This window comes from Hibiscus syriacus, unplaced genomic scaffold, assembly GCF_006381635.1.
Source record: "Hibiscus syriacus cultivar Baekdansim isolate YM2019G1 unplaced genomic scaffold, ASM638163v2 tig00110621_pilon, whole genome shotgun sequence".
Lineage (NCBI taxonomy): Eukaryota > Viridiplantae > Streptophyta > Magnoliopsida > Malvales > Malvaceae > Hibiscus > Hibiscus syriacus.
The window spans coordinates 2,126,983-2,140,461 of NW_024062802.1; the positions used below are offsets into that span (position 1 = coordinate 2,126,983).

General features: G+C 32.4%; 1 protein-coding gene across 1 annotated transcript; it reads right to left on the bottom strand.

The window, feature by feature from the left end:
- Window positions 1-2,305: 2,305 nt before the first annotated feature.
- On the bottom strand, window positions 2,306-3,607 carry LOC120135997 (homeobox-leucine zipper protein HAT3-like). The gene is made up of 4 exons (XM_039152120.1): window positions 3,357-3,607; window positions 2,884-3,197; window positions 2,720-2,799; window positions 2,306-2,647 (listed from the first exon to the last, which is right to left on the bottom strand). The coding sequence occupies exons 1-4, from the start codon at window positions 3,508-3,510 to the stop codon at window positions 2,308-2,310; spliced, it is 888 nt and encodes a 295-aa protein (XP_039008051.1). The 5' UTR covers window positions 3,511-3,607; the 3' UTR covers window positions 2,306-2,307.
- Window positions 3,608-13,479: the final 9,872 nt, after the last annotated feature.

Below are 13,479 nucleotides of genomic sequence, written 5' to 3' on the forward strand. Positions count from 1 at the left end.
ATGTGAGGGGAACAAGCTACTCGGTGAGTGTGAACTAAGCTGGGAATGTAAAGACTAAAGACCGTGATTTGAGTGATCGAAATTGAGTTTCATCAACTGAGAGTGGCCTGAAATGAGAAGGCCGGATGGCACCACCACCATCAACTCTCTGTTTCGTCCTTACAGACCCTATATCACTCTCCTTATACTTCCCCTCGAAAATTTCAGACCCTAAAACACTAAACCCTCCACTTTCACTCTGATCTGAACTATCCGACGAATCCGTCACACTTGTACCAGAAGACTCACTTGATCCATTGCCAAATTCAGGACTAACCCCAGTTTCAACCCAGGATTTTAAGCTACTAAAAGGCAACTTCAAAGATTTATGATCCGTAAACGAACCTAATTCACAATGTGGTTCAGCCAACACAACCATGGGTTGCCCTTGAACATTCTTTGAACTCCAGGCTTTAACAACGTTTTCCTCGTAAGGATTCTCAAAGCTATCATTTTTAACATTAAAAGGCCCGGCATTACCCTGTCCACTATAGTACTTCGAATGATCATCAAAACCATCTTCAAAAACAGACGAAAAATTGGAAATTGCAGAAGCATTCGAGTGAGAATCATCATGATTAACAATATAACATTTATACGACCAAACAAGTCATAAGAAACAGCAATGCCAATGAACGAAAGATGGAGGAGTTCCCAAAACTTGTTGAGCACCGTTTGGTTTATGAACTCTGGGGCTTGGAAGGGAACAATGGGATTGCAATGAGAAAGACAGTGAAAAGCAGCCACTTACCGGGAATGCGGCGCGTGTAGTTATTAGTATTATCGTTTCTGTTTATGGTGTTAGCCTTTGTGGAGGGTCTGGTCGAGGAGTGAGGGTATGAATCCGCCATATTGAAGGGGTAAAAGAGAATATTAAAGGATACTTTAATTGATCGAAGAAAGGAAGACTTTGAAACAAAGGAAATAACAGTACGGTAGCGAAAAGAATAAAGTTCATTAAAACAAAGGCTTATTTAATTATATTTACTTTAAACTATACTTATTTTATCTAATTACCTATAAAAATTTAAATCTTTTATCTTTAAAATCTAATTATGTTACCATTTTATCCCATATTATTAACCTTTATTGAAAAATGTTAATCAATTATAACGCACCAAGTGATGTTTCTAACTAAAAATCATTTTGATTATAATAAAAAATAATATTTCAAGTAATTCAATTTTTTCATTTTAATCTCTAAATTTATTTTAAAATGACCCCTGTTTATTTTAAAGCCTTATAATTATCTAATACTTGTTTTTGAATACATTTATGAACGCCAAAAATAAATATTCACTAATATTGAACAACCCAACTTAAACAATCATAATTAAAAAAATATAAATATAATTTTAAAATTCGTAACAGACATAAATCATACGTATATGTATAAAAAGATTTATGGGTAAAGTACACAAATGGTCCCTATACTATAATACATTACTTTATTGAGTCTCTTGATTATTAAAATTTATAAAATAATCTCAATTATAGGACTCTGCTTTGTTGAGTTTATAACTATTAAAAGTTACAAAATGATTATTTATATGTTCTAAAATAATAATTTTTCATTAACTAATTAGCAGGTGTCTGAACTAGACGTTAAAATATTAATTAGAATATAATAAAATATAATCTCAAAATCGTTTGAATTATATTTTTTAAATCGAATCTCCATTTACATTATGTTGTCAAGTCGATACTTAAAAACAATGACTATGTCGATATGCATCACTAAAACATAATTTAATCATATCTCAACTAGCAGGTTAACATCCAACTTAAACGACCGTCAATTTTTTTAACGAAAAATGATGAGTTTGAAATATATAAATAGTTAGGTGACAATTTTATAACTTTTAATTGTCAAAAGACTTAACAAAACAATATCTTATAATTGAAAGATCATTTTATAATTTTTAATAGTAAAATGACTCAACAAAATAAAATCCTAAAATAGGATGACCATTTGCATACTTTACCAAAATTTATTCAAACACGTCTATTTTCAACATTAGGGTATGCTGCATCTTTCTTCTAGGCGTTGTTTTTATATCGGTGGAATATATATGTTTCATTTTTCTCTGGAAACAATTCAAGAGATTGAATAACAGGAACAAATCATTATAGGGATTCAGTTTGAAGTTTAGAAAATTTGAATGGAAAACTTTGCTTTCTTTTTCTTTTCAAAAAACCAAAATCGTATCCTAACCACAATCGTTAAATCTTTTTGATTATTTATAAATCCTCCTAAAATTATTCAAACTATGATCTAGAGGGAGAGGCATTGAAGAGCCGATGAGTAATGGGCAATGGCAATGCAGCCCAAGGACTAATCGGCACTGGTAGCTGATGGCAAGGACTAGAGTGGCCGTGCTTCGTGGTGGATGCGGCGGCAGCCGAGGATGAAGCGACCGCCACACGTTCACAAGAAGGGCACATGGCGAGAGTTGTGGGAGGGTTGATGTGCATGTTGATTTGAGGGGAGAGTTTCAATGCCCTAAGCTCTTGCACTTCCTTCAGCAGCCTTGTGTTTTCCTCTGTCAGATTGTCGCAACATCGTTTTAGATACTCACAGTCGACTTCCGTCTGCTTCAACTTCGTCCTGTGCGGCCATCCATCGATAAAATGCTTAATTGTAATATCCTTGACAATAAAAAAACAGACAGTAAATTACCTTGCTCTTCTGTTCTGGAACCAAACCTCCACTTGCCTAGGCCTCAGATTTAATTGCATTGCCAGTGCCGACTTTTGCTTCTGTATTATATAAAACACACCACTATTTCATTTCAGATATCAACTTCTTAAACTGCCTGCATTTGACAAATCACAGTAACTAACCGGATTAAGGGAGTTATGTTCCTTGAAGGTTTCTTCAAGCACCACCGACTGTTCCTTTGAAAGCCTAAGCTTTTTCCTCGAGGCTTCGTCACCGCCGCCGCCACCTCCGTCTTCATCGTCACTGGAAGGAGAGCTCGACGGTCGCTCAGTCTCGGTTTCACCACCCACAGCATCTCTCTCATTTCTCTTCCCACTTATGCTAGAAACGATGCTGTTGGGCGAGGACACCCCACCTTCTACTTCGGATCCAGCCGTTGCCGGTGCTCCGTTCACATCAATTCCACCATGTACTGATTTTGTATCCGACTGTCGATCTGCACGCATATGGTAAACCACAAATGTCTAAAAAAGTGGCATGACAGGGCAACATAACGTCTGAGCTTCTCTCTTACAGTTCAATAAAACATCAGATCTCAGCGTATTCAGATTTCATGTTACTGGAAAAAACAGAAAAAAAATATAAAAACACATACCGGAAGACTGAAACAGCTCATTCCAAATATTTCTCTGTTGAAGATTCTGCATCCAGGGTGAAGCTAAAGACATGCGATTTAACTTCAACGACGGCTGATTCTGAGCACATCCCAAGCTCAAACTTAACCCCAAACCATCATCTTTATCCCCCATCTGTTCCTCTTTGTGTCTTTTTTTCTTCTCTCCTCCTTTCTGGATTTCCTCCCTAATGTGTTTGGTTTCTGAGAAAATGGCTTGAGCTGTAATGGACAGAGTTGTGTAAACAGCCTTTTGGTTTTGAGCGGCACAACAGAAAAGGATGGGACTACATATATATAGATAAAACAGAGCGAGAGAAAAAATGAGAGACGGGTAGAGATTCAAATCATGACTTTTGTCAGTGACCATATTGGGTCAATCATGATTTTATGTAGCTTTTTCTTCCTGGACTCAACTTACAGTACTTACTTGCAATTGCATGGACTCAATGCTGGTCACACATTGAAGAAGGTGTAAATTGTAGTGTTAGGTCTGGTCTTGGGAGGTTTTGCTCATTGTTAATGAATTTGGGTTATAAAGCACTTTCTTGCTCGTTGACCGGCGAAAGATGGGACAGCAAAAGCTGGTGCAATTCCCTGCACGCTGGGACCACAATCTTTTGAAAATCCATGGGATGTGATTTGATATGAAAGTAAATCATGTGCACAGCAATCTCCCCTTCTCCCATGGATGGAGCCGGTGAGTGGCTTTTTGCCTGCATGCCTACAACAAATCACGAGGCAAATGAATATGTGGAGGGCCAGCACTGCTGTCTTGTCCCAGAGCCAGTGAAGGCGTGCGGCCTGATTTGGCACTGCTCTAATGATACTTTATTTAATCTACAATGCAGAATGGCTAAAAATCTGGCTAGTTTTTCATATGTGACAGTTTAATTTTAGATTATTTTAAGATGATTATAATTTAAATATTATTATATTTAATTTAAATTTTTATACAAGTTTATAATTTTTTTCAGTTATAACTAAAAAATTACATTGTAATAGAATTTAGGATTTATTATCGAAAATGTTATAAAAATGTAATATTTTTTTGTTGTTTTGAAAAATTATTTGTCCAATCTAAAAAATTACGTTGTTAATAACATTTCTATTACAATTGATTTTTTTATTTTTTAGTCTTATATTGTATGATCAAAACTTTACTAAAACAGATAAAGTATGTACCATTTATTTATTTGTGAGAATGATGTAAAAAACAACAATGTAAACTAGAATTTGAGACACTCCTTAGGATGAATATAATAAAAATGATTAAAATTGGTTTAATTGGATAAAATTAGGTCAATATTGAAATAGATGTTGTATTTGTATTAAAATGCAATTATTATTTTAATCAATCTTTGCATATTTTCAATTTCTATTATTTAATGTTTGATACTTTTAATAGTCATTTGATTTTTAATAATAATAATACTCTGATGTGATACTCGGATTTACTTCCACTTTTTCTTTTTTCATCACTATGCAATGCATTGCATGACGGATCTTAGTGAGGGCCCATAGGATTCGTCTCTTTTAAAATTTATATATTTAATATAATTTTAGTTTAATAGTATTTTGATTTATATAAAAATAAATATTTAAATTAAAAAATATATAATAATTTATTAAATATTTGATCAAGTAACGACTGAACTAAATAATGATAACCCTGTGTTCTCAAAATTTTTGATCTAATAATAATTTAAGTTACAAAGACTCTCAACTATTTGACAATGAACGTTCATACATTTACATGCACAATGCTCGAACTCGAGACCTCAAGATAACAATAATCCCTTAATCACTAAGATCATTTAATTCGTGTTAAAATTTGAATTTAAATACCTAATATACCTTTATAAATTTTAAATTATTTAATATTTTAATTCTAACTTCGTCCGCATGAAAATTGGGTATGACAGGCTGACGAAGAAAGAGTGGATATCACGTGGGAGAGGTGCCCAAATACACGTGTAACATCATGTGATGGATTTGCCACGTGTTGACATATGGTCTCATGATTATATTTAAAGATAGTATACGATATTATGTTAAGAGGATAAATTTATAAAATTTTAAAATAAAATAAATATATAAAATTTTTAGAAGATGATAAATATTAGAAAAAATATAAAATTTTAAATTTATTAAAATATAAAATATTTAAGAGAGATTATCATTCTCAATTTCCTATAGTACCATCCTTAAATTTGGCGCGTGCATGTGACCATGTGCACAAGGCAGCACACCTGGTCCAAGTAAGCAAATCGTTGAATTTTTCTTTGAAAACATTATTTTTGTTTTACTTACTATGCATCGTGTAGTTACTGATGAAGCTTTACTCGACCATGATTGCTAGCTCCAGCTGATTCAGAATTGAATGGGCAACGGAGCAATAAGCAGAGGAATATATACAATAAGAATCCGGTCATTCTTAAAACTGTGGTGTGAGGGTCCTAACAAGTATGATCAGGAATGAATTGAGATGACGTTTACGTTATTAAAAAATATTAAAATTTTATATAGTGTATGTATTTTTTATATCTTTTATTAATAATTTAATTTCATATTTTTATAACTTTGAAGTTCATACCTTTTTAAATTTATAATATAAACTTTTAAATTCGTACCTTTAATAAAAAATTATATATCCGTCTTTAAATATAATATTTATATGCGATGGCCTGTGTGAAGCTGCGGAGAATGAAGTCTGAAGAGGGAAGAGTGTGTGAGTTAGCTGGATTTATATTGAAGACGTACATGAACAGGAATGCCAGAATCACGTGAGGAGAAATAATTAATAAAACACAAGCTCCACGTGAGAGGAGAGAGAGAGAAAAAACTCACATACAAAAACATGTGCTGCATGCCACGTGCGTACAAAATCTTCTAACACCCACCTCTTTTGTCATTTAATATGGTGTTGATGCTCCATCAGTTCGGGTGGTTTCCGACCATCAGTTCGGGTGGTTTCCGACCATCAGTTGTTGTATCGTGAGCTCTGTAATATTCTATAGTGATTATTTTATGATATTTATTGCTTGAAGAAGACAAGGAGAAAAGAAGAAGACCAATCAAAAGTTTTGAGAAATTAAACCTGAACTAAAATGGTGTTAGGGTCATTGATTTATCGAGCCACATCAATTTTTTATCATCTATGTTATAATGTTAACGTTGAGTGATTGATTTGTTAAAAATCGATAAAATTAAGTATCAATTATTATATTTTAATTTAAGTAGAAAAAATAAAAAATTACTTAAACACTAATAACTATTTGTGTAAATTACCATTTTTAATATAATTAATATCTCTACATAATGCTATGAAAGAGATATGTGACGTTGCTTTATATGTTATCATATGATTTTTTTTTTATTTTTCATGATAAAAATGTAACAAAAAATGAAAGGCAAGAGAAACAACGTTATTTTTATATGAAGTTAAACTATTTTTTTTAATTCCTTTAATACAAAAATTATAATTCTTTTTCTTCACTATTGTCGTTGCATTTGATTCCTCCTACAGTTGGATCAATAATCACCACCTCTTTGTTATTTTTTGGGTTTAGATTTCTCTAAAAGGTTTCAAATTTCACAAAATTAAATCTAACAATCCAAACAAATTTTGTCTGATCTATATTCAGTGTAGTTGCATGGATCCACCGTTGGAGTATGTTCTTCGCCACGAGCTTTTCTCGCTTCACATTGTTTGGATTGAGCTGGAACAACCCTAAATTCCATTCTTCTTCTTCCGTGAATAATTCAATTTTACGGTTGCTATATAATCTTCAGCCTTAAGCCACTGCTTCAATATAGAATATAAGAGACTACCCTCAAGTCCCATGCACGTGTGAAAACAACAAACTAAAAATCCGGCACACTGTTGGTGGTGTGCCTTAAATACTGCTGTAAAATCACCTGATAATTTAATCATCATCACATTCAGCCATGGAAACAAACAGTTTAAAAAGAAAACAAAGATGAATCTACTTTCAACAACTCGATCAGATCCAAGAACAGAAGCACAGAAAGGCTGCTGCTTCGGAAACCATCCGAATTCATCATTTTTGCCTTTCAATACAGTAAAACAAGCAAGAAAAAACGATAGTTGAGAGGTTATAGAAATAAGAAGGAAATAGGAAGATAACCGGATTAGGTAGCTATTACGTGGTTTAAGTCCTCACTTCAGCAACCACACTGACCGAGAAGGCTATGACTGATGTGAAGGTTAGCGGCATTTTTTAGTTTTTAAGCGCCACTAATAACCCTTCTAGCGAAAAAAAGCCGCTAAAAGTTATGATCTTTCGCGTCATTTCTTTAAACGACGCTATTTATCTTTTTTTAGCGACGTTTGTTCCAAAAATGCTACTAAATGTTCTGACATATAGCGGCGTTTGTGAATGTAAAACGCCGCTATTGACTACGTATATAGTGACTTTTGCTATATAAGCGTCACAAAAAATCTTAAACTTTAGTGGCATTTTGTTTTACAAAACCAATATTGATTATGTATTTAGTGACATTTTATTATACAAACGCCGCTAATTAAAATTGATTTTCAAATGTTGCTTTTTGCTCTTTTATTACCGAAATTTAAAATTTTAACTTGTATCATTATCCAAAAAACTTGAAATCCATAACAACAAACTTGAAATCCATAACAATAAACTTGAAATCCATAATAATAAATCAAAGTTTACATTAAAGTGAAAATAATGTAGTTTAACATTGTTAACTATAATAAACAAAGCATATATCTAAAATAACACCTAAGATGGTGGATTCTGGGGTTGATTTTGTCATATCATCTGTATTATAGCTTGAAGTTGATTTTGAAAGTCTTCATTTTTTCTGATATGTTGTTTCTCTCCCTACTTCACTCGCTTTAGTTTTAGATTTCATTTGAGCAAAATTTTCATCCATTTGAGCCAATTGTTGTTTTAAACAATTAATTTCTTATTGAGAAGACTGGCTTGATGACATGTATCGAGATGAACTGGGTCTAAAATATTTGGTTGGGGTAACGAATGATCCTTGAAAGCAAACCCGACATTATCTTTCAGGACCCAAAACTTTATTAATAAATTGATTTTCGATCTCATCTGCATTAACAATACTATTACTTGAAGTCGTAGCTTCATACTCATCCCTTTTATCGCTCAATGCTTCTTAATAATCAATTCAATCATTGTTTTAAATAAAAATGTCATACTATAGATATAAATTTAACATAATTCAAATATTGTTTCCAATAAATGTACCATAATTTCTATAGCTTCATCAGTTATAGGAGTGTCATCCTTTTTTGTATGTGTCATATCGAAGAGCTTTATTCATCCAACTTTACTACCATACATATTTTCCTACAATGTAGAATAAAAATTAAGTCTTACAAAAAATTAATTAATAATATAAATAATTTTTGTTACTATATGCTATCAACTGTAAATCACTATGTTAATAATCAATAATACCTCATCATTAGCTATACAAGCAAAACTCTTTGATTCAGATGTGTGAGTAAACTTTTATTGTTATCTGCTAGTAACACCAACATGCTCTCATTCCAAAAATTTAAAATAGGTACTTATAAAGTCAATATTATAATGACATAATATTACTTTTTAAAAATGCATCATACCTCTCATCTCTTTGAATTCCAAAACCTGACTGCATCTTCTCATTGATACCTGAGCATTCCAGGTGGGACAATTTGAAGCTTCTCTTCAAGGCTGAGACGATTCTTGAAATATTTATTTTTTAAAGAACTCTTGTGGTCTCTTCATTTATTTCCTAACACTTGCTTCAAATAATCTTCTGAGACCTCTAAAGAAAATTTATCCTACAAATAACATATGTGTTCAAAAATAAATATAAATTACTATTGAATTGTAATGGATTATCTATTATAATGACATTATTACCTTAAAAAAATCCACAACTTGATTTTTGCTACTATTAGGCATTTCACGCCATGACTCATAATTGATCCGTAAAAGATTAACATTACGTGTAACCATGTCTAAGTAACCGGATAGAAGACGTGCTTCTAGGCCAATAGGTTGACCAACATCGTTTCTTGAAACTTTCACATGGTTCTCATGAGGAAGTTGGTATGATTCCTTCAACGTTGTATGCCCTTTAGTCTTGCGTCTTCGACCATTTTCAACTATATAATAAATAATTCAATGTAAGTTTTAAAAATCAACCAACAATTAAATAAAGCGTCAAACATTACCTTCAATTTGTACAACTTCTTTAACAATATTCAGAACTTCCAAAGATCCAACACCACTCGATTCCTCATTATTTGTTTCTTCTTCCTCTTGTGAAGCTTGAACAATCCGCAAATCACTTAATTTTCTATTGGACATAATATTTGCAATAAACAAACAATAATTTTAGTGAAAATATTACTATTTATGAATATATTGAACGACAACATGTTATAAGTTATAATATTATAACTTAATCAATTAAGATATAAAATCTTACTACATTGTTATGTCATATCAATTTTCATAAATATCTTCATCCACATCCTCCTGAACCTATTGAAATTGTGAAGTAGTATTAGTGATAGCTTCATCTAAGTTTTGTGCTACAAAAGGTAAAGCTTATGATCTTATTACAATGTCATCTCTACTTCCATCCCCGATGTCTATCAAGTCCCTGGGTATTACGGAGCACAACATACCAACCTTCATCCATTGGATTGTGATAGTAAAAAAACCTATTTGACTTGAGAAGAAAATACATATAACTCATCCATCAATTGTTGACCAATGTGAATTAATTTAGAGAAATTCACCATTGTAAAACCAAAATTATATATTTTAATGCTTCTAATAGTATTTACATCAACCCAGTCACACCGAAACATCACAACCTTTCATTTTCCATAATAATCCAACTCAATAATGTTCGTAAGAATTCCATAATATTCTACATCTCCCTCTACAGGATGATTTTCCCTAGCAATAGTATAACTTGTAGTTGAAGAAGTAACAACTACTCCACAATTTTGTGTTCTCCTTAATCTTTCACGAGATTTCATGTGGAACTTGAACCCATTAATGAGGAAGAAATTATATCTTTTAATAATTTTATTTGGACCTTGAGAAAGACATTTAACATCTTCACTACTTCTCTCCCACTCCAAACCTATTACATGTGAAAGGTGAATTAATTAGCATTTACGTCATTATTAAAACAAGAGTTATATATTATTTACAACTATGTGCAATGATTTAGTTGTTTACCATCTGCCCTAACCATTCATGAAAAGTTTATGTGAATAACTTATGTATCTCTCGCGGATGTAATCTTCGAGTGCGTACACAAGATCTCAAGACTTTTTAAAACCCACTATAAAGTAGATTATGTTGTTAAAGAATGAAAAATATAAAACATTGAGTAAATACATTAGGATTTAGTCCGTAAAACTTACGTGTGGAAGGAATCTATTGAATCGTGATGGAAAATAACATATCAGTGTGCTTGTACCCAAGACTTATCATCTAAATGTGCAATTTCAACTTGCCGAGTGGTTCACCATAACTTCCAAACAAATAAGTCTCAACTAAGTCATTAGTACTGAACACTTCATTTCTATTTGGTCTATTCAATCTTGTTCAACATCTTCCAAATATCTAGAGAAAAAAGTCATACACTCCTCTGTTAAATACCCTTTAGCAATTGATCATTTCAGATAACGCTTATTACGACAGTAAGACTTCAACTTGCACAAGAACTTAGACAAAAAAATATTATGTAAATAGTTGTGATGAAAAGGTATAATCAATAGTGATTTAATGCATATAAGTCAATTAACACCTCTATAGGATACGTCCATCGATAGAAAACTGGTCCATCAACTTTAGCTTCGTGAGGAAGAGGAACTAGCAGGTGCACCATAATTGTGAAGAATGAAGGTGGAAATATCTTCTCAAAGTTGTATAAAGTCAAGGCGGCTCGATCTTGTAGTTTCTCAAGTTCTTCAACCATCAGAAATTTCACACAAATAGATTTCATTATATTAGAAAGTTCAATTATACAAGACATCACCTTACTTGACATACAACAACGTAAATTTACTACAGTAAATCTTGCATCAATATATGATAATCATGTGACTTTAAAGAATAAAGTCTTCGATCTTTAACTTGAACAAATCGAAATATATTTGATGCATACCCATCTGAGACCTTTATATCATTCAACACCATTCAAAACACTTATTTTTCTTTCAACGACATCGTAAAAATAAAAAGCGACAACAAAGATTTTCCATTAGGATGTAACTGCGAATGAAGATCATGCCAAATTTTGATGTCGACTCTTTTGATTATCTTTAAATTTTGTATTGACATTGAGAATGGTCCCTATAATAGTCTGACAAATATTCTTCTCAATGTGCATGACATCAAGATTATGTCTCAAAATATGATCCTTCCAATAAGGCAACTCGAAGAAAATACTTTTCCCCCCACAAATCTACCTCATTTGGATCATCCTCTTCATCAAACTCATCATCACTCTATTGGTCAACATCACAATCATACACATGCTTTGTCTTTTTCTTTGATCGTGTATTCGGTAGTTAATTCATATTTCCATAAGTAAACTTGATATGTTTCAACATCGAGAAGGTATCAGACCCGATTGTTTTCTCAGGAGCTTTTCGGAACTCTTCAATACCATCAAACTTATTCTTTTGATTTTCAAATCTATGATTTTTAGCTAACCACTGGCAATGTCTCATATAAGAGAAATTCTTTCCATTATACAACCACTTCGAACATGTTTGTGCAACACAACAGGGATAATCATAACGACCTTTGGTACTATAACCAGATAAATTTACATAAGCAGGGAAGTCATTAATTGTCCGTAATAAAGTTGCAGGTAAATTAAAGTTCTTATTCTTCAACACATCATATGTTTCAACCCCTACCTATAATTGTCTCAACTATTCAATAAGAGGATGCATATAAATATCAATATCATTTCTGGGACCTTTCTTGCCAGGAATTATCATGGATAAGATAAAAAATTATTGTTTCATGCAAATCCATGGAGGCAAATTGTATGGAACAAGTATAACAAGCCAAGTACTATATGAAGTACTCATGATTTTGAAAGAACTAAACCTATCATATGCAAGACCGAGCTTGACATTTCGAGGATCTCTTACAAAACTTAGAATTTTTTTGTCAAATGACTTCCAACCTAAACAATCTGCAAGATGCCGTAATAATCTGTCATCGATTCTTTCATCATGATGTCACCTCACAGACTCAACAGTCTTTGAGGACATAAAAAGTCTTTGAAGCCTAGGTATTAGAGGAAAATATCGCAGGATATTTACTAGTTTCTTTCTTGATCGTGCTTCAACTCCATCATCACTCACATTTTTTGCGTCCCTAGTCATCCACTGAGATTTTCGCATATATGATAGGATTCATGATTTTTTCGATCACCCCAATATAACATGCAATCATTCAGATAACTATGAATTTTCTCATAACCAAGACCCAAATATTTTATCATTTTCTTAAAATCTTTGCATGATTGAGGGATTTTTGCAAAAGAAAACATTTCTCCTAGAAACTCTAATAATTGCATAAAAGAATTATCAGTTCACCCTCCCAAGCATTTTAAATGGAAAAGACGAATACAAAAAGAGAGATTTGAATATTTTGATCCCTCCTAAAGTTGTTCATTCATTTCATTAAGTAACTTGTAAAACTTTGCCACTTCTCTATTTGACTATTCAGTACATCCACTTCTTCCCATATCAATGAAATCATAAACATCATTGTCACAATCATTTTATTTAACAGATGGATGATGATTGTGCATATTAAATGCATCTCGCAATATACCTTCCATGTCATCTTCTCTAACATATCAATGGTGAAAATTAGGAGGATAAGTCGAATTACATGTGGAAGATGATATATGAGATGTAAAATCTCCATGGAATATCCATTTTCTATAGCCCCGAACAAAGATAAAAACAACTAGATGCTCGTAGACAACTTCATGAATGTGCCAAGTAATGTTAGCACACTTCTTACAATGGCAAATAATCATATTC